Source organism: Pristiophorus japonicus, chromosome 20, assembly GCF_044704955.1.
Source record: "Pristiophorus japonicus isolate sPriJap1 chromosome 20, sPriJap1.hap1, whole genome shotgun sequence".
NCBI lineage: Eukaryota > Metazoa > Chordata > Chondrichthyes > Pristiophoridae > Pristiophorus > Pristiophorus japonicus.
The window spans coordinates 21209100-21235292 of record NC_091996.1 but is presented as its reverse complement, the minus strand read 5'-3'; the positions used below and the strand labels follow the sequence as shown (position 1 = coordinate 21235292).

The window sequence follows — 26193 nt, the reverse complement described above, 5'->3', positions numbered from 1 at the left end:
CGAAGAGTGATGTCAGCAAGGTCCAAGTTGGTGATTGGAGCGTTGGCAGATGCAGCAGGAGCAGCAAGATTGGGGGCGAAGGAGCTGTGAGAGACTGTGGAGCGATGTGATCGGAGCCCGGGGGAGACGTGAGTTCAGGGCCAGGGGCAGCGCGGACCAGTCCACACTGCGATATGTGTGCGCACTAGGCCCGTGCAGCAGAGCTGGTCTCCAGTTGTCTTGGGTAATCCTTGCCACTGGACCAAGACCCAGCTCTGTCAAGCCAGTGTGGTGGCTGGTGTGCAACAGCCACCACACGTTAAAAAAAATCCACGCACAGGCATCTTCTATCCTTCAGGATGTAGTTCGGGTTCTTCATTCGAAACACCTGTGAACTCATTCATTTTTTTTGGGTGGAAGCAAGTCATCCTCGTTTCGAGGGACTGCCTGTGATGATGATGACTTCACTCCTTTGCAATCTGTGTGGGTGGCTTAGCTCAAGTGAAATCATTTTCAGAATGTTGAAGGTTTTTGAGACTATAGCTGCTTCAAGAAGCTGGGAGAACTCCATGGATATATCAGTAATTGGACAGTTTTTTTCCTGAATGGGATTGAGAACATCGAGACACAAGCCTCAGATTTTAATCAAAAGTATGGTTCCACTATTTGAAAAAAGAGCCTTCTGCACTAAAACTGAATTATAATGTGAACAGGAGATCATAGGGCTGCTTTCTGGAGCTAAGCTCCCTCTGGCTGGAAAGCTCTACAAGAGGGGGAAACGTTACCTCAGAATTGGTAACTGCTGACTTGGTCAAGAAGTCGACTCTCAGACTGACAGAGATCAAAGGGTTTTCCAACACAAAGGTGAGAGGCATCTTTTCGAATACCCAGAGAAACTAATGCATCGCTTATTATTTAGTGTCTGGGGGAACTAACTTCCCCTGACGAAGGGCCATCGACCCGAAAGGTTAACTCTGCTTCCTCTCCACAGATGCTGCCTGACCTGCTGAGATTTCCAGCATTTTCTGTTTTTATTTCAGATTCCGCAGTATTTTGCCGCCTTTAACCCACCACCTTTCATCAAAATGCTTCCCTCTATTTTTTTTAAACTTGTGAGAATACATGTGGCTTTTAAAAATCCGGCAATAAACATAACTTTTTCCAAGTCCAAAAGTGGCCAAAAATCAGAACGTTGACAATAGCACAGATGAGCAAGTTAAACCAAGAGTTTATAGGCAATTGTTTTGCATAGCTGAATAATACAGAGCAGAATACTGAACCACATAACGAAGAATACATGTTTTGTTACAAGAAGGAGGACATTACATAGTGTGCTTGCTTACAAATGTACAATGTTAAAGTAATACTGTAAACCTCTAATGGTTATGCAAATCACATTGTGCAGGTAACATTTGTACAAGGATTGTCGTTTCAGATTTTTCAAATGTCAGAATTGATCAAACCCTTTGGGAGGGAGTAAGAGTACCGAATGTAAGATATATTACATGGCTGGAGATTTGGTACAGTGCTAAGTCGTAATTCACTAGTTACAGTTCGCCCCCAGTTATTCCCATCAGCCAAAGGACTTTGAAAGTCAGAGCAATTGTCCAAGTCTGGTTAAGAACTGATCAGACCACTGTGCAATAACTGGCACACCGTAATGATGAATAAACTGGGGGATGTGAAAAGTTCGTTGTCCAAATGTTAAGCAAACTCATCAGCAAGATACGGTAAGTCTTGACATATTGCCCACTCAGCAACATGTTTTAGTGCTAATGGTTTCTGAAATAATATTGCTATTTGCAACTTAAATTTTTTTTCTCTCAAAGTCTACTAAAGCAAAGAGCATTAAAAGGAACTTCATAAAATAGACTGAGCATTTTCTACCCACAGTAATGGAAATTTCCACTTGTTTTCTAAACCAGGACCAAGCATCAGTCAAGAGACACCATCATTGCAAAACGGAATTACCTTAAACTTGGGGAACCTGCGAAGAGAAATGCTTTAATTATTTCACCACAGTTGACGCACACACACAGAACTTGGCGAGTGAATCGCTGCGTGTTTGCTGGGTTTAGGGGCTGGATGGGAGGGAAGAAATAAGCAGGCGTAGACTGATTCAGATCTTGCTCGGGCACCATCCCGCACCTGGGTATAGGCACCAGTACTGCCCACTCCCTCAAACCAGGGAGGAAAACCGAACGAGGAATGTGCGGGGAGACTGAATATTCCTGTCTTTGTGAAATCAAACTAAACAAGTCTGATGGATCTTGAAGCGTGTTAAAGAGGAGGCACTACTAGTGAAATTTAAACCAGCTGTAGTTTTTGGATTGTCATGTTACAGCCTGTTGGCAACGTTACTGTATTCAGAATGTACAGTACACAGGGTTAGACATTAGTTAGGGCCCACTTTCGAATGCACAGCCAGCGGGGCGCCAGCAACCCAATAGATGAATGTGGGGCTGCTCACCCCGCTGGCAGCTGGGGGAGGGGGAAGGGGGAAGTGGAGCAGTGGGGGTGAGGAGTTTGGTGGAGTAGTGCGGTTGGGGGGTAGGGATGGTGTTGGTGGAGTGGGGGTTTGATGGGTGGGGATGGTGTTGGTGGGGAAATTGGTGGGTAGGGGTGGTGTTGGTGGAGCGGGGTGGGGTGCGGGGGGTTGGACCTGCTCCTCCTTGCTCCACAGCAGCATTTTTGGAAGCAGGCGTTTAGAGCAGGCAGTCCAATTTCTGCCATGGGGCGTAAAGCAGGCCCCTCCTCGGTAAAGGGCCTAACTCCTGATGCCTGGAAAAAAAGTCCGGTCCAATAATGGATCGCACGTCTTTCAGGCGTCATTTGGCGGCGGGGTGTAGGACATCGGTCCCTGAAATTGGCCTGCTTTACGCTCGTAAAATGGGCGTAAGGTCCAATTTCTACCCCATAATGTCTGTGAGTTCTGAGGTAAAAGTTCCCACTGGCCACTTCCATCAGCTAGATGTTCCTTTCATGTCCATTAGACACATTGTTGGTTAAATTCGACCTGGGCGATAGCAAAAAAAAACAGGTGCTAACCAATCGGCACCCGTCTTAATAAAAGTAACACGGCTGGCAATTCGCTCAAGACGGGTTTCTCCTCCCTTGTTTCCAAACAATTTACTGGCACTTCTATAACACCTTTCGTCAATAGAAAAATAAAACCACAAAAAGTTTGAAGTCTTTGGCTAGCAGGGTCTATTTTATGGAGCCTAAAATCACAATTAAATTCATCTCCATATTGCACACTTGAAAAAGACGCTCAGAATATAGTGCTTTTTTTTTGTTGCTATAGTCAACATAAAAAGGTGATCCGTCTCCATTAAATACTTAAAAGCAGGGCATTTTCCAGAACAGCTTATTTCGACCCCATTCATTCAAGTCTCCAATTTTCCTGAAAACATGATTTAAGTGAATAATCTCTGCTGTCAATTTTAATCCCACACAGGATAAATCAGAGAAAGAACTGCATTTCTCACAATAAAAATACCTTCAGTATTCATTGAGAGATGACAATTCACTAATATCTTTAATGTAGTCATTGCAGACTAGTTTTGCTTGAAACATATTTTTAAAGAGAGTTTGTATAACTGTTTTTCACTTTTAAACCGCTACATGAGAGCTCTAATAACACATAACCGTGACAATATAAATCAGACATTTTGATTATCAATAGCAACTAAAGCATCCAATGTCCCTTCGCTTTTCATTTGCAACACCAGGTTGGCACATACAGATACATTAAAGCTTAACCCTTTGAGAACAAACAGAACTTCTGCAGCTTTCAAAGTGCACACCTCTTTCCTTTCCTGCAACTACCTAAAGTGAATTATAAAGCAGCGATACAGCTCTCACGATTGCTCAGTTAGTCAGTGCATAGATAGTGCGGGACTGACCCAGGCAGCACAGGGAAGTCCCAGGTTGGATCCTAGCTCTGTGCTGAGAGCCACAACTGGCAGTGAGGAAGTTGGTTTTGGAATCCCAGGGCCAGACTGGGGGCGGGGAGTAAATCAACTAAGATTATTGCTTCTGTTCACAGTCCTGTGACTGCTGCTGGAAAGTGCACTTGTGTGGATGTCAGCCAAGGACAGGTCTGGGATCACCTGTGAAGCCCTCTATTGTCGGAAAGCCTACGGACAATCACTTGGACAAAGAAGGGTGCTTGGCTGTCCTGTCAGTTTCCCAACTGATGGATTAGGTTAAAATTGCACCCTCCACACCCCGAATTTTTTTTAAAATCGGAGTGCACCGTTTAAAAAAAATTGAAACATTCCATGTGCTGTGCTGCGCCTACACTTTCCTTTAGGCTTACAGGAAAGTGGAGGTACAGCACACCAGATAAAGATGGAAGAGGTGGTTTCGGCGGAGGTCTGCCAAAACCCAACAGAAGAGTTAAAGTGCCCTGTAAAGAACAGAAACAACGTGAAATCTTTCAACAGTGAAGTGCCCCCTTCCCCCCCAAAAAATTCCCGGTTTACAGCAACCAAAACAGGGCGGAAGGAAAAAAAAGTTATCAAATGCAGTGCGACCAGCACACAACGTCATGGTCAGAAACTTAGAGGTAAAAGGACACAAAGTTTCAACACGGTTACATTTTTGAAATTGGCATGGGAATGTCAAGCCAGTTCTCAAAGGGTAAACATTGCAGCGCAAAATAAGACAGACCCACAAAGCAGGAGCAGCAACTTGAACATAGTCAATTCACATTCTATATATTCTCTATTTTTGAAATTCCAGTCCCAATAAGGAACATGGTCGGTACCCACGGGAGAGGGTAACCTGGAGCAGCAACGACCCGACTACGTATCACGTTATCTGCTGAAGCTAGCCTTGTCCTTGCCAGAGTCCTGATAAACAAGGTTGGGTTTTTTTGTTGTTGTTGCCAAAAATAAAACTTTTAGCAAAGCTGGCTGAGAGGAGGATTTAAGCAGCAGAGGCCGGTGGAAAAATACTAAGTCTTTCAAAAGCTAGCTGTAGATGGATCAGTTACATAGCAACTGGCTACAGAATGAGCTAGCGTAATTCTGAAGTCGAAAGCAGAGCTGTGCACGGAAACGGATTAAAATAAAGCAGCGCTAAGTATGCAGCAGATACAGTGGAGCCCACTTAAGGTCAACTTTGCGAAGGCCTCCTCCCACTTGACGATGAAACTTTCTCAGTGTACAGCACCATTTCCATTCACTGCAACATCAAACGTCGCAGTTTACATCTGTAAAAATCAAATCCCACTTACAATCAAAACTTTCACATCTCGACCTTACCCTACAGTCACTTACAATTAAACTTTCCTGTTCTCCTTCCCAAAGCGTAAAAAACCCTTTAAATCGCGATTTAAATGAGATTTTCATGGCTACAAATCAACTCAGCGGCCATTGACATCAGCAAAGTGATCCAAAATAGATATGGACCATGCCATTTGCTGGTGCTGTGAAAGATGATGTCAAGTCATCTGCACCGCTGGATAAAGCTAGTGCGGTACTCATTCATTGCCACTGGATATCTATAACATTCTGAAAATGATCTTCAATTGGGTATTTACTACGTACACTAGCTACCACTAGCAGCAGAAAGCCTGTTCTGTACCAGTTTAAAAAAAAATGACATTAGTACAGCAAGTACCTAAGGAGATCTCAAATCCCAGATTAAATGTTTGTTTCTGGTAAATAAGAAGGCTCCACTGTAGTTTACTTTTTTTTTAGCAACGAGAAATTCTTTCGAGCCCTGCCCAGCCCAGGGTCCATTTCACCGTGACCCCCATGGTCGCTAACAGGACTAGACGCAGTTCCCAGTTGTGATTCAGTACGGAGTGGCTCCTTCCCATTCTACCAGGTACTGCACGTTCCCATCCAGGGTCACCCTCCGAGCCAAGACCTGGAACTTTTCACCACACGCCAGCCTTCCCGCTGCACCAAAATAATTAGTGATCGAGGATTTAAGATGGGACAGGGAGGTTTCGTCATCACTCATGCTATCAAAGGTGTGGCCGTTTATGAAATTCGTATCCATGGATTGCTCTGTTGGACCCACTCCATTAGCTGTGTGTGTGTAGATGCTTTCCTTCTGATTGTCGTTCAGTGAATACTCGACTGGCGCCTTCCTTTTACGGCTCCCCACAGTCTTTCTGCGAGCAAGAAAACAAAACACAAGGAAAGTCAAGACACTAATACAAAAGCAAAATAGTGGTGGATGCTGGAATCTGAAATAAAAACAGAAAATGCTGGAAATCTCAGCAGTCAGGCAGCATCTGTGGAGAGAAACAGAGTTAACGTTTTGGGTCGAAGACCCTTTGTCAGAACTGGCGAGTGTTCGAAATTAACAAGTTCTTAAGCACTGGAAGGGGGAGGGGAGGAAAGAACAAAAGGGAGGGTCTGTGATAGGGTGGAAGACAGGAGAAATTTGAGAGAAAAGGGATGATGGGCCAACTTGAGAGGGTAATGGAAGAAGTTAGAAAAAGATGAGTGCAGATAGGGTGTGAATGGCAGAATAATTACCAGCTGCCATGGGAAATAGAGAGATAGAAAAAATATGTAAGATCAGGGGGGGGGAGTTTAAAAAAAAAGAGGAAAGGAAACAACTGTGGGCAGAGGTTATGGTCTGAAATTGTTGAACTCGATGTTGAGTCCAGAAGGCTGTAAAGTGCCGAAACAAAAGTTGAAGAGCTGTTCCTCGAGCTTGCGTTGAGCTTCATTGGAACAGTGCAAGAGGCCGAGGACTAAGAGGTCAGAGTGGGAGTGAAGCAGAGAATTAAAGTGACAGGCGACAGGAAGCTCGGGGTCACTCTTAGGGACTGAACGGAGGTGTTTAGTCTTCTCAAGACACTGTTGCGCAGAATCATTGGAACAACCTCCTTAAACATAAGAACATAAGAAATAGGAGCAGGAGTAGGCCATAAGGCCCCTCAAGCCTGCTCCGCCATTCAATAAGATCATAGCTGATCTGATCATGGACTCAGCTCCACTTCCCTGCCCGTTCCCCATAACCCCTTAATCCTTTATTGTTTAAGAAGCTGTCTATTTCTGTCTTAAATTTATTCAATGTCCCAGCTTCCACAGCTCTCTGAGGCAACGAATTCCACAGATTTACAACCCTCTGAGAGAAGAAATTTCTCCTCATCTCAATTCTAAATGGGCGGCCCCTTATCCTAAGATTATGCTCTCTAGTTCTAGTCTCCCCCACCAGTGGAAACATCCTCTCTGCATCCACCTTGTCAAGCCCCCTCATAATCTTATACGTTTCAATAAGATCACCTCTCATTCTTCTGAATTCCAATGAGTAGAGGCCCAACCTACTCAACCATTCCTCATAAGTCAACCCACTCATCCCCGGGATCAACCTAGTGAACCCTCTCTGAATTGCCTCCACAGCAATATATCCTTTCGTAAATATGGAAACCAAAACTGTACGCAGTATTCCAGGTGTGGCCTCACCAATACCCTGTACAGCTGTAACAAGACTTCTCTGCTTTTATACTCCATCCCTTTTGCAATAAAGGCCAAGATTCCATTGGCCTTCCTGATCACTTGCTGTATCTGCATACTATCCTTTTGTGTTTCATGCACAAGTACCCCCAGGTCCTGCAGTCCTGCAGCACTTTGCAATCTTTCTCCAATTAAATAATAACTTGCTCTTTGATTTTTTTTCTGCCAAAGTGCATGACCTCACATTTTCCAACATTATATTCCATCTGCCAAATTCTTGCCCACTCACTGAGCCTGTCTATGTCCTCCTGCAGCCTCTTTATGTCCTCCTCACACATTACCCTTCCTCCGATCTTTGTATCGTCAGCAAACTTGGCTACGTTACACTCAGTCACCTCTTTCAAGTCGTTAATATAGATTGTAAATAGTTGGGGTCCCAGCACTGATCCCTGTGGTACCCCACTCATTACTGATTGCCAACCAGAGAATGAATTATTTATCCCGACTGTTTTCGGTTTGTCAGCCAATCTTCTATCCAAACCAATATATTACCCCCAACCTCATGAGCTTTTATCTTGTGCAGTAACCTTTTGTGTGGCATCTTGTCAAATGCCTTCTGGAAGTCCGAATACACCAACGATATAGGTAAAAAACGGGATGAGGTTCTATGAGTCGAATTTAAGGAGCTAGGAGCTAAATTAAAAAGTAGGACCTCAAAAGTAGTAATCTCAGGATTGCTACCAGTGCCACGTGCTAGTCAGAGTAGGAATCGCAGGATGGCTCAGATGAATACGTGGCTTGAGCAGTGGTGCCGCAGGGAAGGATTCAAATTCCTGGGGCATTGGAAGCGGTTCTGGGGGAGGTGGAACCAGTACAAACCGGACGGTCTGCACCTAGGCAGGATCGGAACCAATGTCCTAGGAGGAGTGTTTGCTAGTGCTGTTGGGGAGGAGTTAAACTAATATGGCAGGGGGATGGGAACCAATGCAGGGAGACAGAAGGAAACAAAATGGAGACAGAAGCAAAAGACAGAAAGGAGATGAGTAAAAGTGGAGAGCAGAGAAACCCAAGGCAAAAAACAAAAAGGGCCACTTTGCAGCAAAATTCTAAAGGGTCTAAGTGCGCTAAAAAGGCAAGCCTGAAGGCTCTGTGCCTCAATGCGAGGAGTATTCAGAATAAGGTGGACGAATTAACTGTGCAGATAGCAGTTAACGGATACGATGTGGTTGGCATCACAGAGACATGGCTCCAGGGTGACCAAGGCTGGGAACTCAACATCCAAGGGCATTCAACATTTAGGAAGGATAGACAGAAAGGAAAAGGAGGCGGGGTGGCGTTGCTGGTTAAAGAGGAAATTAATGCAATTGTAAGGAAAGACATTAGCTTGGATGATGTGGAATCGGTATGGGTAGAGCTACGGAATACCAAGGGGCAGAAAACGCTAGCGGGAGTTGTGTACAGACCTCCAAACAGTAGTAGTGATGTTGGGAAGGGCATCAAACAGGAAATTAGGGGTGCATGCAATAAAGGTGCAGCAGTTATCATGGGTGACTTTAATATGCATATAGATTGGGCTAACCAAACTGGAAACAATACGGTGGAGGAGGATTTCCTGGAGTGCATAAGGGATGGTTTTCGAGACCAATATGTCGAGGAACCAACTAGGGGGAGGCCATCTTAGACTGGGTGTTGTGTAATGAGAGAGGATTAATTAGCAATCTCGTTGTGCGAGCCCCTTGGGGAAAGAGTGACCATAATATGGTGGAATTCGACATTAGGATGGAGAATGAAACAGTTAATTCAGAGACCATGGTTCAGAACTTAAAGAAGGGTAACTTTGAAGGTATGAGGCGTGAATTGGCTAGGCTAGATTGGCGAATGATACTTAAGGGGTTGACAGTGGATGGGCAATGGCAGACATTTAGAGACCGCATGGATGAACTACAACAATTGTACATCCCCGTCTGGCGTAAAAATAAAAAAGGGAAGATGGCTCAACCGTGGCTATCAAGGGAAATCAGGGATAGTATTAAAGCCAAGGAAGTGGCATACAAATTGTCCAGAAATAGCAGCGAACCCGGGGAGTGGGAGAAATTTAGAATTCAGCAGAGGAGGACAATGGGTTTGATTAGGGCAGGGAAAATAGAGTACGAGAGGAAGTTTGCAGGGAACATTAAGACGGACTGCAAAAGCTTCTATAGATATGTAAAGAGAAAAAGGTTAGTAAAGACAAACGTAGGTCCCCTGCAGTCAGAATCAGGGGAAGTCATAACTGGGAACAAAGAAATGGCAGACCAATTGAACAAGTACTTTGGTTTGGTATTCACTAAGGAGGACACAAACAACCTTTCGGATATAAAAGGGGTCAGAGGGTCTAGTAAGAAGGAGGAACTGAGGGAAATCCTTATTAGTCGGGAAATTGTGTTGGGGAAATTGATGGGATTGAAGACCGATAAATCCCCAGGGCCTGATGGACTGCATCCCAGAGTACTTAAGGAGGTGGCCTTGCAAATAGCGGATGCATGACAGTCATTTTCCAACATTCCATAGACTCTGGATCAGTTCCTATGGAGTGGAGGGTAGCCAATGTAACCCCACTTTTTAAAAAAGGAGGGAGAGAGAAAACAGGGACTTATAGACCGGTCAGCCTGACCTCAGTAGTGGGTAAAATGATGGAATCAATTATTAAGGATGTCATAGCAGCGCACTTGGAAAAAGGTGACATGATAGGTCCAAGTCAGCATGGATTTGTGAAAGGGAAATCATGCTTGACAAATCTTCTGGAATTTTTTGAGGATGTTTCCAGTAGAGTGGACAAGGGGGAATCAGTTGATGTGGTGTATTTGAACTTCCAGAAGGCTTTCGACAAGGTCCCACACAAGAGATTAATGTGCAAAGTTAAAGCACATGGGATTGGGGGTAGTGTGCTGACGTGGATTGAGAACTGGTTGGCAGACAGGAAGCAAAGAGTAGGAGTAAATGGGTACTTTTCAGAATGGCAAGCAGTGACTAGTGGGGGTACCGCAAGGTTCTGTGCTGGGGCCCCAGCTGTTTACATTGTACATTAATGATTTAAACAAAGGGATTAAATGTAGTATCTCCAAATTTGCGGATGACACTAAGTTGGGTGGCAGTGTGAGCTGCGAGGAGGATGCTATGAGGCTGCAGAGTGACTTGGATAGGTTCGATGAGTGGGCAAATGCATGGCAGATGAAGTATAATGTGGATAAATGTGAGGTTATCCACTTTGGTGGTTAAAAACAGAGAGACAGACTATTATCTGAATGGTGACAGATTAGGAAAAGGGGAGGTGCAACAGGACCTGGGTGTCATGGTACATCAGTCATTGAAGGTTGGCATGCAGGTGCAGCAGGCGGTTAAGAAAGCAAATGGCATGTTGGCCTTCATAGCGAGGGGATTTGAGTACAGGGGCAGGGAGTTGTTACTACAGTTGTACAGGGCCTTGGTGAGGCCGCACCTGGAGTATTGTGTACAGTTTTGGTCTCCTAACTTGAGGAAGGACATTCTTGCTATTGAGGGAGTGCAGCGAAGGTTCACCAGACTGATTCCCGGGATGGCGGGACTGACATATCAAGAAAGACTGGATCAACTGGGCTTGTATTCACTGGAATTCAGAAGAATGAGAGGGGATCTCATAGAAACTTTTAAAATTCTGACGGGTTTAGACAGGTTAGATGCAGGAAGAATGTTCCCAATGTTGGGGAAGTCCAGAACCAGGGGTTACAGTCTAAGGATAAGGGGTAAGCCATTTAGAACCGAGATGAGGAGAAACTTCTTCACCCAGAGAGTGGTGAACCTGTGGAATTCTTTACCACAGAAAGTTGTTGAGGCCAATTCATGAAATATATTCAAAAAGGAGTTAGATGTAGTCCTTACTACTAGGGGGATCAAGGGGTACGGCGAGAAAGCAGGAATGGGGTACTGAAGTTGTATGTTCAGCTATGAACTCATTGAATGGCGGCGCAAGTTCGAAGGGCCGAATGGCCTACTCCTGCACCTATTTTCTATGTTTCTACATCCACTGGTTCCCCTTTATCCACTCTGTTCGTTACATCCTCAAAGAATTCCAGCAAATTTGTCAAACATGACTTCCCCTTCATAAATCCATGCTGACTTTGCCTGACCAAATTTTGCTTTTCCAAATATCCTGTTACTGCTTCTTTAATAATGGACTCCAACATTTTCCCAACCACAGATGTTAGGCTAACTGGTCTATAGTTTCCTGCTTTTTGTCTGCCTCCTTTTTTGAATAGGGGCATTACATTTGCAGTTTTCCAATCTGCTGGGAACTCCACAAAATCCAGGGAATTTTGGTAAGTTACAACCAATGCATCCACAATCCCTGCCGCTACTTCTTTTAAGACCCTAGGATGCAAGCCATCAGGTCCAGGGGATTTATCTGCCTTTAGTCCCATTATCCTATTGAGCACCGCCTCCTTAGTGATTGTGATTGTGTTAAGTTCCTCCCCCCCTATAGCCCCTTGACTATCCACTGTTGGAATATTGTTAGTGTCTTCTACCGTAAAAACGAATACAAAATACTTGTTTAGAGTTTCTGCCATCTCCATGTTCCCCATTACTAATTCCTCGGTCTTGTCCTCTAAGGGACCAACATTTACTTTAGCCACTCTTTTTCTTTTTATCGACCTATAGAAACTCTTACCATCTGTTTTTATATTTTGTGCTCGTTTACTTTCATGGTCTATCGTCCCTTTCTTAATCATTTGTTTAGTCATTCTTTGCTGGTTTTTAAAAGCTTCCCAATCTTCTGTCCTCCCACTAGTTTTGGCCACTTTGAATGCCCTTGTTTCTAATCGGATACCGTTCTTTATTGCTTTCGTTAGCCACGGATGATTTTCTTTTCTCTTGCACCCTTTCCTCCTCACTGGAATATATTTTTCTTCAGAGTTGTGAAATAGCTCTTTAAATGTACACCACTGTTCATCAACCGTCCCACACTTCAATCTGTTTTCCCAGTCCACTTTAGCCAACTCTGCCCTCATACCTTTATAGTCTCCTTTATTTAAGCTTAGTACGCTGGTTAGAGATCCAACTTTCTCACCCTCCATCAGAATTTGAAACTCAACCATGTTATTGATCACTCATTCCAAAGGGATTCTTTACAAGGAGATTGTTTATTAATCCTGTCTCATTACACAGGACCAGATCTAGGATAGCCTGCCCCCTGGTTGGTTCCGTTACATACTGCTCAAGGTACCCATCCCTTATGCACCCTATGAACTCCTCCTCAAGGCTACCCTGACCAAGTTGATTTGTCCAATCAATATGGAGGTTAAAATCACCCATGATTATTGCTGTTACCTTTTTACAAGCCCCCACTATGTGATACAATTGTGCCTGAGCTCAAATGTACTGTGCCATCTTTCAGTAAAAATTACTCTCACTGCCTGCCTTCTGTGGGTCAAAACAATTCTTTCTGTAATTAAACACCAAACAAACATTCATTGGCAGAATGATATACAAATGTTTAATGATTTTGAGGAAGAACGTTGGTCTTACCGAGAGTCACAAGAGAAGCTTGTGGAGGCAGAGCCAGATGTACTTGCTGCATCTGTCGAATCTAGGTCGGAGCTAAAGTTTCCCTCAGAGCGGTCACTAGAATCAGGTAAAGAAAAGACAGAACTAAAATCTGCAGGGAGAAGAAATAATCACTATATGAACACAAGAAATAGGAGCAGGAGTAGGCCCTATGGCCCCTCGAACCTGCTTCTCCATTCAATAAGATCATGGCTGATCATTGACCTCAACTCCACTTTCCTGTCCGATCTCCATATCCCTCGATTCCCCTAGACTCCAATAATCTATCGATCTCAGCCTTGAATAGATTCTGAACTCAGCATCCACAGCCCTCTGGGGCAAAGAATTCCAAAGATTCACGACTGTCTGAGCGAAGACATTCCACCTCATCTGTCTTAAATGGCCTGCCCCTTATCCTGAGACTGTGTCCCCTCGTTATAGACACTCCAGCCAGAGGAAACAACCTCTCAGCATCTACCCAGTCAATCCCCTTCAGAATCTTGTATGTTTCAATGAGATCACTTCTCATTCTTCTAAACTCTGCCAGAGATTTTTTTTATGCAGTCTGGGATGGTGAGACAGGTCAGAGACCAGCCATGCTGGAACTTCAGCAGCAGATGGAAACATGTTGGGTTTGTGTCCACAATTGCTCTCTACAACACATTTTACAACCTGAGTTTGACGTTATGGGGAGGTTCTGAGCAGAGGCAAGAACCTTTCCCACGATGAAAATTTGAAAGGCTGTTATCACTAGGCTTCTGCCGTATATAGTTTGGCTCCAGAGAAGCATAGTGGCTTTTCAGCCTGCCCTCAGAGATGCTTGGCTCTGTTCTGACACGCTATGCAACGCCCAAAGCCTGTTCCCCAAGACATAAGACTTTAAGGTGGGAACTCACTCACCTTTTCAAACTCTGAATGTCATCCACTGTAAAGTCAAATATGTTTGCCAAATGGTAGCTGGTACTCTCAGCTGTTGAGAAGTCACTCTGCGGTTGGAAAAATGAAATCATGAATGACAATTAGAATGTTACTTGCAAACTATTATTCTAATACTTCCACTTATAAAGCACCATATCACTTTAAATATCTGAGTATTTCACACAATGAATTACTTTGCAGGTGCATTGGCTGTCATTTTTCCCCAACAAAGTCCTACAAATAGCAATGGGATGCTCGGTCAATATTTGGTGTGTTGGGTGAGGGAGGAAATCTGGCTCAGACAGTGGAAGAACTCCCTAATCTTCTTCAAATAGTGTCATGGGATCTTTAAAGCCCACTTTATCAGGCAGACGGGACCTCAGTTTAACATCTCAGTCAAAGGATGATACCTTGTGCAATGCAACACTCACTCAGTATTTCAAGTAAATTATATAGAATATACAGCACAGAAATAGGTGCCCACCCATCCCGGTCTTAGCGATTGTGAGTCGCCCCCTTTCCTAGTCTTCCCCAACCGTGGGCCTGCCCTCCCCTCCCCCCCCACCAACAGCCCCACCACCCCACACCCATTAACCAGACTGTCCATTTGGCCGGCTTCCGGGAGGGAGATGGACCTACAAGATGTAAATGACAGCCTTTCGGGTCCTTGGGTCTTTTTCGGCCTCACCTGCACCATCCCCATAAATATCGGGGCCACTGTATCGCTCCCTTCGGCTTCTCCTCGGGGTGGCATATGACGCATGGAGGAATACGGAACTAACCCGTGCTACAGTGAAATCCATCACCTAACTGCCCGAGATCACCAAGCCACTTTTAGAACTACTTATCACAACCGCTCTTTGCAGTAAGGGCATGGGTGACTTCTGGTCGCTGCTCACGAGCACTGCACAACCAGATCCTTTTTAATTAAATAATTCAGGGGGAACACAGTTTCTGGAGGAGTGTAGAGAATGAAATATGCCAAAATGCTGAAAGAATTCTAACCACAGTCTAGTGCAAAGAATGACACTTGCGCTGAAGGAGGCCATTCGGCCCATCATGCCTGTGCCAGCTCTTTGAAAGAGCTATCTAATAGTCCCACTCCCCTGCTCTTTCCCCACAGCCCTGCAAATGTTACCTTTTCACGTATATACCCAGCTACCTTTTGAAAGTTACTTCTAAATCTGCTTTCACTGCCCTTTCAGGCAGTGCATTTAAAATCATCATAACTTACTGCATTAAAAAAACTCTCCTCCTCGCCACTCTGGTTATTTTGCTAATTATCTTTAATCTGTGTCCTCTGGATACTGACCCACCCTCCAGTGGAAACAGTTTCTCTTTATTTATTCTATTAGAAACCCTCATAATTTTGAACACCTCTCGTAAATCTCCCCTCAACCTTCTGTACTCCAAGGAATCTCAGCTGCTCTCATCTCTCCACATAACTGAATTCCCTCACCCCTGGTATAATTCTGGTAAATCTCCTCTGCGCCCTCTCCAAAGCCTTGACATCAGCCTCTACACTTCTAGGCAACCAAAGCATTGCTACATGTTCCAGATCAGTTGCACTATCAGCATTCCAGCACTGCGTCCCTGGCTGCCAAGGAGAAAGAAAGACTTGCATTTATATAGCGCCTTTCATGACCACCGGATGTCTCAAAAGCGCTTTACAGCCAATTTAGTGCTTTTGGAGTGTAGTCACTGTTGTAATGTGGGAAACGCGACAGCCAAATTGCGCACAGCAAGCTCCCATAAACAGCAATGTAATAAAGACCAGATAAATTGTTTGTTATGTTGATTGAGGGATAAATATTGGCCAGGACACTGGGGATAACTCCCGTGCTCTTCTTCGAAATAGTGCCATGGGATCTTTCACGACCACCTAAGAGGGCCTCGGTTTAACCCCTCATCCCGAAAGATGGCACCTCCGACAGTGCAGTCCTCCCTCAGCATGGCACTGAAGTGTCAGCCAAGATTTATGTGCTCAAGTCCCTGGATGGGATTAGGCTGGTTTAGGGGAGCTGAAGGACGTTTTTGGCTGGTTACAATATCTGACTCTCTTAAAGTGGGGTTTACGATCCATAGCTGAAGGGCAGTGTAACTAACCTTTGGAACCGCATCCTGCAGAAACCAATTTGATTTCCTGCTCTTCTGCCCCCATTTCAATGGAAGCCTTCGCCTGCGAGGTTGAGGCACTTCTGGGAGGGGACTGTGACACAACAAACAGGAGACAAAGACAAGTGAATAGTCAATGCAGCTGTCTTAAAATCTGGTACAGATCCAGACTGGCCACAATAAACAACGGAGTCAGTCTCATCAGGCGCTGATAATTATATTCATAACAGTTCAATCATTACAGACACCGAATCTTTACTGAAAACACTTTATTTTCCCTTATTCACTGAACTAATGTATTCATGGATTGACTGTTAGTCTGTAAACATGCTCAGTACATACCCGTACTTCGTTGCAAACACCAACATGTTTTTTCCTCTCCTCCTGATCTCATTAGAAGCATTATCTGTCAACTGACCAATATTATCCGGCAAAATAATATTCGGAGGAACCGGGGGTACGCGAGTACGAAGGCGGAAAATACATTTTTTCTTCTTAATTTCTTTACCACAGATAAACCTTCAATATAAAAGATAAGTACGTTAAGGCTCTTTCATTCAAGATTCCCATCTGGTTTGGGTTCTAGTCTCCCAACACACATCATAACACTACATTCATTCAGTGTGGTGAGTTGTATCGATGTAAAAATGAGAATAACCTGTAGTGCTTCTCACAAGGATGGACCTTGCGGAATTCTTTGCAAGAGACCGAAAAGGACGTTAAATTCGGAATAGGAAGGGTGGACTGAACATTGTTTGGAAGTGAAACCCACAGCAGATGAATACATGCTTCACTCAATATAAAGCTTTTCATCGACAGCAATAAATCTTTCTTCCCTACATTCTCCCTATGCCACAAACTTTTCTCTGGCGGTGAGGGTGGACCAGAGGCCTGTTCCCAGGCTGCTTGCAATGTCTCTCTATCAGCGTCCACAACAGCAGCCTGGGTGACTAACCTGCAGATTTCCTTCTCCCTCCATTTTGGTGAAACACCCAGCTTCGAGCCCACACCCTCCCACAGCAGCAGAGTACAGTCAGCCCCGTGCTGAGTGACAGAGGTGGACCCGGGCCGTACGTGTTCCAGCACCACTGAGTGCCCTCCACTGAAGCTGAAGTCAATTTTATGAAGGTCATACTGTGCACAAGCCCAGGAAGCTGCCCAGGGGTTGTGGGTGAAGCCACGTGAATTGGGCAATCTCCATTTTCATCACAAGCAGTTCATTGTGAAAACGCTCTCCAGCAATTTAAACTGAAGACTACTGGTGAAGGAGGGAATCTCTTCCCTTTTAAATGGTGTGTTGTTTGGAGCTGTTCGTGGAGGGGAGGAGAGTGTTTTAGCAAAAGGACTAACTAGGGGTGGGCAATAAATGCCGGCCTTGCCAGGGACACCCACTGTAATGTATGCAGCTGTGAGGATGCTCACAGGCTGGTAGAGCTGTTGAGTTGCGAGTGGCTTAGGCAGTCACGCGATGTTCACAAGACTCAATAAAACCCCAGCCAGTTGGGTCCAGGGTGTCCACGATGAGGCAGGTGGTTGTGAGCCTGGTGGATGAACTGGTAATGTGTGGTGTGATTGTTAAATCTTTGTTAATAAACCAACTAGTTCTTAAGAATTCATAGCAACACATTGCTATTAAGCAAAGAACCCATGAAGCAAATACATTACACCCACATCCCCAGGATGAATATTAAAAAAACATAGAACAAGGTGAAGGTTAGCGACTGTGAGTCAAAGTGACTGTCCCGGTTGGCATTTTATTTGAAGCTCTCACAGTAAGATTTTCTCATTTTAAAGTTATATATTATACATCATTCAGAGATGATATTTGCTGGAAACTACTTTAATCCCTTTAAATCCAAATCCTCACATCAGTCACTGAGGTAAAATGAAGATAAAATTCCCCCAGAGGCTTAGACTCAGAATGTTATTTTCTCTGCGCTCCAGTAAATTTGGTTGCACTCGAACAATACACTCTGAATGTGAAGTAGAGGACAAACAATCAGATGATACACATTAGGACCGTGATAAGCAATTATTTCTCTAATCAAATAGTCCACTGATTGGTTGATTAATTGAATATTCAAAGTTGCCCCACCAACCAGAATTGTGATTTTTATTAGCATGGTACAATTCGGAATAATTGATCGAGGAAACATCACAATATAAACGGCAATGGCAGAAGTCTTGACTCGCCATTATGATGAGATGGACAAACAGTCCTGGGGATAGAATGCCTCTCTTTTTGCCATCATAAACCATTACATGTATGGAAGTGGCTGCACTAAGTCTCAATATCAAGCACTCCCAGCCAAGACTCAACTGCCCCATTCTCAACATTGTATTTAATTATTTTACTTTTTTTTTGGTTTAAAAAAAATCTTAACCCCATGTCTCCTTACATGACTCCACAGCACACCAGCGTGACATTTTCAATTTCCACCTCGTCCATCCTTGTGGCTTCCCTGCGTGGATCTGCAAATGTAATAGTGGTATTGCTCATAGTGATGTCAGAGGAGAGGAGACAGTGGAGCTACGCTGCCACCTAGTGGCTGCAGCCTGCAAGTGCAGCATCACGGGACCTGTTTACATAGAGAATTCCAAATTGAATCTTCAGTGCTAATGTAAAAAGCATGATCAAAAAATGGTAACAGCAGGAAGTAAAGTTTGTGGACAGCGAATGCAAGATTTTTAATAAAGTATATAGGTATAGATATTCATAATAAAAGACTTGCATTTATATAGCGCCTTTCATGACCACCGGACGTCTCAAAGTGCTTTACAGCCAATGAAGTACTTTTGGAGTGTAGTCACTGTCGTAATGTGGGAAAGTAAGACTCACAGTCGCTAACCTTCACCTTGTTCTATGTTTTTTTTTAGATTCAACCTGGGGATGTGGGGCAGTTCTGTGCTGTAAATGAATGCTCTTTAGGAAAAGCCCAAACTCATCTTTGTTGTGAACCTTTACATGTACTGCAGAGAGGAGTCAAGTGCAAGCTGGTGAAAGGCAGTGAGTGGCCCAATGAACTGTGCGTGTTATTGTCACTGGAAAGGCTCTCATAAAACTGAAATAGTAAACGTAGATATGCCTTTTCAAATTTTACCAAGTCTCACTCGTAAAACACAAGGCAAAGTCTCACCGGCTTTTATAGCTGTTTAAAGCATTGAGGAGATGCTGCTTTCGTTCATGCACAGTCGTTTCTGTCAGCTAAAGAGAAATAAGAGGATTGATTCAGCATCAAAACACTGCAATATTTCAGTAACAATATCTCCTGAGCCTTTCAGCTGTAAAAGGGACATGTAGGTCAACGATTTGAATATTATTGGTTTTTTAATCCTGTAGACCTAGTATGAAGCAGACATGTTTTTGATCTGCATTTGACGTCAGAATTAACAATGGCTCTGGTCTTGTCTCAACAGTTTCCCCACTCGCTTAGGAGAGATGAAGATTCTGCTCCCACTCAGCATGCTAGGTACATGAGCTGGCCAAGAAATGGGGAAACTTGGTCCAAGCAGGTGATCGGGTCTGGATCTCATTCTCGGTTGGGATATCAACTGGCAACACCCAATACAAAGACTATAGAGCCTGAATTTCTCTTACCTTATTCCCTTTACACTTGGGATCACACCTTTTGCCTTTCTCTGTGCCTTCACCAATGAGTGTACATCCTTTTTGCGTTATGGTGATCAGAACTGAATCCAATACTCCAAGTGTGATCTGACCACCAGCATTGTCAAGCCTCTGAATTATGCAGTATAATGTAGATAAATGTGAGGTTATCCACTTTGGTGGCAAAAACATGAAGGCAGAATATTATCTGAATGGCAGCAGATTAGGAAAAGGGGAGGTGCAACGAGACCTGGGTATCATGATACATCAGTCATTGAAAGCTGGCATGCAGGTACAGCAGGCGGTGAAGAAGGCAAATGGCATGTTGGCCTTCATAGCTAGGGGATTTGAGTATAGGAGCAGGGAGGTCTTACTGCAGTTGTACAGGGCCTTGGTGAGGCCACACCTAGAATATTGTGTTCAGTTTTGGTCTCCTAATCTGAGGAAGGACGTTCTTGCTATTGAGGGAGAGCAGCGAAGGTTCACCAGATTGACTTCCGGCTGGCAGGACTGACATATGAGGAGAGACTGGATTGACTGGGCCTGTATTCATTGGAGTTTAGAAGAATAAGAGGGGATCACATAGAGACATATAAAATTCTGACAGGACTGGACAGGTTAGATGCAGGAAGAATGTTCCCGATGTTGGAGAAGTCCAGAACCAGGGGTCACAGTCTAAGGATAAGGGGTTTAGGACCGAGATGAGGAGAAACTTCATCATTCAGAGAATTGTGAACCTGTGGAATTCTCTACCGCAGAGAGTTGTTGATGCCAGTTCGTTAGATATATTCAAGAGGGAGTTAGATATGGCCCTTACGGCTAAAGGGATCAAGGGGTATGGAGAGAAAGCGGGAAAGGGGTACTGAGGTGAATGATCAGCCATGATCTTATTGAATGGTGGTGCAGGCTCGAAGAGCCGGATGGCCTACTTCTGCACCTATTTACTATGTTTCTGAAGAAGTGTATTCTACTTTTCTGGCCAGATAACCCAACATTATATTTGCTTTTTTAAATACTTCAGCACCTTGTCTGGATTTTGAAAGTGATGAATCTATTGTCATTCCCGTGTCCCATTACAAAAGTCTCTGTATTAATGCTATTACATTCATTGCACTACTCCTGAGGTAGCTTCTTGTGCAAAAAAAATCAATTATCCAATGTTTGAATTAAAAATTGTAAATGACATAGCAAAGTGGGAATTTAGTGCTAAAAATTGAATCAGCAGATAATCTGAACTGAGTTAAATATATTTACATTGCACATTTTTCACCAAATGTGCAATACTTTACTTTCAGCAGTATTAAATTTTGTTTTCATTTTTCTCTTCAGCTACGCAAGTCTGATGCCTTTAACTACATTCTCTATATCTACTGTACCCGCTATTTAGTCTCAAGTTAAAAAAGTGACAAGCTTACAATTGATTTCAGTATCCAACTCATTTATGTAGAGTTCTACAAATTCATTTATCAGGTTTTTGTTATAACTGCTTTAGAGGATATTTTCCCGTGACACTCCCTCTCCCTGCCCATAGGGAACGGTTAAAATCTCACTGGCCTCAAGCTCCGGGAGACAAATGGTTCGCTCCCCAGCTCCCACCCAGAGTTAAAATCTGGGCTAGTGACCAGAAGACAATTGGTCAGGCAGTTCCACTTGAAGGGATTTATCCTGGAGCAAACGGAAATCAACTGACTGAACATGTCCATTAAATATCAATTTGTGAGGTATTTAAAATAAAGAAACTAAACATTTATGATCACAAAACAAAGAACCACATTAGCACTCTTTTCTATAGTTACTAAAACCAAGCAATACATCTGACTGTGTTTAAATCAGCGATGGCAAATAAGATTGTTCCTCAGAAAGTCTTCAGAATGTTACATCGAACCCCACATTAGTTTGTCCTTTTGAGTGCTAGCTCTTCTGATTTCACATTGGCATTCAAAGGGTTAAGAGCCCGAAATAAGTTGGTTTTAAATGGCAGTAACCGGCACTGGGGATCATTCCTTAACATCCATCAAACCGGCTTCATATAAAAAAAAATCTCAACCACTGCCCCAAATATTGCTCGAGACAAACCAGATTTTAATATCAGAAACGTTCTTTGGCGTACAATTCTATTTGTACCTCTGTCAGAGCAGAGGAGCGTTTAACTACACACCAGCGCCACAGTAACACACACACCTACCTTTCCAAGCTGGAGGCTCGACCAGTTTTGATTAATAAATATGAATATTTCTTCTTCAAAGTCAAAGTATTTCTTTTTCCCACGGACCCCTAAATTGTACAAAACAAGGTGCACGACATCTACCCTAGAATCAAAATAAAGGGACAGATTTTAATAAAAGAACAACGCGTTCCCAACACAATTACCTGTATAACATTTACTGACAGCGCTACACTGAATTATCAGGTTTACGGAAATAAGGCATTCAAAGATTCCACTGTATGAAATCTAGTTCGACTACACTTTTAGAACCGAATCAATTGCTCAGTTGGTAGCACCCTCGCCTCTGAGTCAGAAGGTTGTGGGTTCAAGGCCTACTCCAGAAACTTGAGCACAAAAATTTAGGCCGACACTCCAGTGCAGAGCTGAGGGAGTGCTGCACTGTTGGAGGTGCCGTCTTTTGGATGAGACGTTAACAGAGGCTCCGTCTGCCCTCTCAGGTGGATGCAAAAGATCCCATGCCGCTATTTCGAAGAAGAGCAGGGGAGTTATCCTCGGTATCCTGGCCAATATTTATTGCTCAATCAACATCACTAAAAAAAATCACCTGGTCATTCTCACATTGCTGTTTGTGGGAGCTTGCTTGTGCGCAAATTGGCTGCTGTGTTTCCTACATTACAACAGTGACTACACTCCAAAAGTACTTGATTTGCTGTAAAGCACATTGGGACGCCCTATGGTCGTGAAAGGAACGATATAAAAGCAAGTCTTCCTTTCTCATCGAGATGAAACACATTAATGCTGAGAAGTGATACATTTTCCCACATTTGGCTCAGTCTCAGCATTAAACCCACCCAAGGAATGTATGGCAATTTAGTTGCAGGCTAAAACACTCTCTACTCTGAATGAATATTGCAGCCCAGCCGAAAACGGCCCTTTCTAAATGCACGAGTGTGAATTTACACATCTCACATCAGAACTTCTGCACCTACTCTGCACGAGACTGCTAATTTATTGCCAATTTGTGATGAATCCCTTGTGGTATTATGTATTGGAGCCGTGATTATTGGGAGCCAGGCTAAGACTGAGAAACTCATCTAATACAAGACCTTTACAACCAGCGAGAAGACTTTCATCTGTACAGGCAGGATTCAAACACTAGTCCAAGAGATGAAAGCAAAAGGTGCTTACCCACTGTAAAACCCATAAAATAGCATTCGAACAATGCTCAACACTGAAAGCCAAACATTCTTATCTGTTTTCTATACAAATTAATCATATAATATTGAAAAGAAAGACTGGCATTTATATCGCGCCTTTCACGACCATCATCATCATAGGCAGTCCCTCGGAATCGAGAAGGACTTGCTTCCACTCCCAAAGAGAGTTCTTTGATGGCTGAACAGTCCAATATGGGAGCCACAGACCCTGTTACAGGTGGGACAGACATTCGTCGGGGGAGGGGTCGGTAGGGCTGGTTTGCCGCACGATCCTTCCGCTGCCTGTGCCTGGCCTCTTCATGCTTCTTGCGTTGAGACTCAAAGAGCTCAACGCCCTCCCAGATGCACTTTCTCCACCTCGGGCGGTCTGCGGCCAGGGTCTCCCACGTGTCAGTGGTGATGTCGCACTTTACCCGGGAGGCTTTGAGGGTGTCTTTATAACGTTTCCGCTGTCCACCTTTGGCTCGTTTACCATGAAGGAGCTCCACATAAAGTATTTGCTTAGGGAGTCTCGTATCTGGCATGCGTACTATGTGGCCTGCCCAGCGAAGCTGATCAAGTGTGGTCAGTGCTTCAATACTGGGGATGTTAGCCTGGTCGAGGACACTGATGTTGGTGCGCCTGTCCTCCCAGGAGATTTGCAGGATCTTACAGAGACATCATTGGTGATATATCTCCAGCGACTTGAGGTGCCTTCTGTACATCGTTCATGCCTCAGACCCATACAGGAAGGCGGGTATTACTACAGCCCTGTAGACCATGAGTTTGGTGGTAGATTTGAGGGTCTGTTCTTCAAACATTCTTTTCCGCAGGCGGCCAAAGGCTGCGCTGGCACACCGGAGGCGATGCTGAATCTCCGCATCAATGTCTGCCTTTGTCGATAAGAGGCTCCCGAGATAAGGGAAATGGTCCACGTTGTCCAGGACCGCGCCATGGATCTTGATGATTGGAGGGCAGTGCTGTGCGGCGGTGACAGGCTGGTGGAGGACCTTTGTCTTACGGATGTTAAGTGTAAGACCCATGCTTTCATATGCCTCAGTGAATACATTGACTATATCCTGGAGTTCAGCCTCTAAAAGTGCACAGACGCAGGCATCGTTCACATACTGCAGCTCAACGACAGAGGTTGGGGTGATCTTGGACCTGGCCTGGAGGCGGCGTAGGTTAAACAGCTTCCCACTGGTTCTGTAGTTTAGTTCCACTCCTGCGGGGAGCTTGTTGATTGTGAGATGGAGCATGGCGGCGAGGAGGATTGAGAAGAGGGTTGGAGCGATGACGCAGCCCTGTTTGACCCCGGTCCGGACGTGGATTGGGTCTGTAATGAATCCGTTGGGAAGGATCACGGCCTGCATGTCATCGTGAAGCAGGCGAAGGATGTTGACAAACTTTTGGGGGCATCTGAAACGGAGGAGGACGCTCCATAGACCCTCACGGTTGACCGTGTCAAAGGCCTTTGTAAGATCGTAAAAGGCCATGTATAAGGGCCTTTTCCTGCAACTAGCGCTGCAAAGATCATATCTGTTGTGCCCCGTAGGGGACAAAATCCGCACTGTGATTCCGGGAGGAGCTCCTCGGCCACAGGGAGAAGACGATTGAGGAGAACTCGAGTGACAACTTCCCAGTGGCTGAAAGCAGGGAGATTCCCCTGTAGTTGCCGCAGTCGGACATGTCCCCCTTTTAAAAAATGGTCACAATCACTGCATCTTTGAGATCTCCTGGCATGCTCTCCTCCCTCCAGATGAGAGAGATGAGGTCACGTATCCGCGCCAACAGCGTCTCTCCGCCATATTTTAGCGCCTCAGCGGGGATTCCATCCGCACCCGTAGCCTTGTTATTCTTAAGTTGTTTTATGGCTTTGCCTACCTCGTGCAACGTTGGAGTTTCACCGAGTTGGTGGCGGGTGGCATGCCGCGGGATGGAATCGAGAACACTCGAGTCAAAGGCAGAGTCTCGATTGAGGAGATCTTCAAAGTGTTCCTTCCATTGGGCCCCGAGAGCCTCGGTGTCCTTGAGGAGTGTTTCCCCGTTCTTCACCAGGAGTGGGGTGGGGCCTTGGGAGTTTGGACCGTAGGTGGCCTTGACTACAGTGAAGAATCCTCGCATGTCATGGCTGTCGGCCAGTTGTTGTATCTCCTGTGCTTCCTCCATCACCACCTGTTCTTTAGGTCCCGCGTTTTTTGTTGGACCTGAGCCTTGAGCCGTCTGTAATGTTGTTTTGCAGCTCCCGAGTTGGGCTGTTTCTTGAGGCTCAGAAATGCTTTGCGCTTGCGATCTATTAGTTCTTCGGGCTCCTGATCATTTTCATCAAACCAGTCCTGATGTTTTCTGGTTGAGTGACCAAGTGTCTCTTCACAGGCACTGTTTATAGAGGCCTGGAGGGCAGACCAAGCGCTATGGGGATTCAGCATCTTAGGGTCATCAAGGCATGCCAGATTGGCTGTGAGGTGCTGGCTGTATAGGGCTCTCTTAGCTGGGTCTCTAAGTGCCCCGGCATTAACTTTTTTGCGGAACTGCTTCTGATATCCCCTCTGCTTTGGGGCGATGTTGATGTCGATGATGGATCGGATTAGGTGGTGGTCGGTCCAGCAGTCGTCAGCTCCTGTCATAGCGTGGGTGATGCGCAGATCCTTGCAATCCCTGGCTCGGACGATGACATAGTCGAGCAGGTGCCAGTGTTTGGAGCGAGGGTGTTGCCATGATGCCTTGTATTTGTCTCTCTGGCGGAACAGCGTGTTGGTAATGAGGAGTTCATGTTCTAGACATTTTGTCAGGAGTAGGGTACCACTGGAATTGGCTTTCCCTACCCCCTCTCTGCCAATCACGCCTCCCCAGAGGGCTGTGTCTTTGCCAACTCTGGCATTAAAATCACCCAGGAGGATCAATTTGTCGCCCGTGAAGACACGGGACAAGGATGTCTCGAGGTTGGAATAAAAACCTTCTTTAGCCTCATCCATTGCATTGAGTGTGGGGGTGTATCACCGGACATTTCAAAGCGCTTTACAGCCAATGAAGTACATTGAGTATATAACATTAAAAAAAGTGAATTAAATAACTGGAAAAAGTAACAAACAAAATCACTCAAGTTTCTCTGGCTGAACTTCTGATCACACTATTAATTCATTGTGTACAACCACAGGACTCTGCATGCCAATTGCCACCCATTGCTTCTGCTTTCTGCTAATGGGCAATTCACAGGCAGCATGA

At 44.7% G+C, this 26193-nt stretch overlaps 1 protein-coding gene across 1 annotated transcript in view; it reads right to left on the bottom strand.

The window, feature by feature from the left end:
* Nucleotides 1-1196: 1196 nt before the first annotated feature.
* phf19 (PHD finger protein 19) overlaps nucleotides 1197-26193 on the bottom strand; it is a 53428-nt gene continuing 28431 nt past the window's right edge. Inside the window, exons 9-15 of the mRNA XM_070862601.1 lie at nucleotides 21791-21914; nucleotides 19136-19203; nucleotides 16341-16517; nucleotides 15990-16092; nucleotides 13866-13951; nucleotides 12948-13043; nucleotides 1197-6109 (exon numbers count right to left, since the gene is read on the bottom strand). Coding sequence (XP_070718702.1) covers nucleotides 5785-6109; nucleotides 12948-13043; nucleotides 13866-13951; nucleotides 15990-16092; nucleotides 16341-16517; nucleotides 19136-19203; nucleotides 21791-21914 — 979 coding nt within the window. The 3' untranslated portion in view covers nucleotides 1197-5784. The remainder of the gene's footprint in view (nucleotides 6110-12947; nucleotides 13044-13865; nucleotides 13952-15989; nucleotides 16093-16340; nucleotides 16518-19135; nucleotides 19204-21790; nucleotides 21915-26193) is intronic.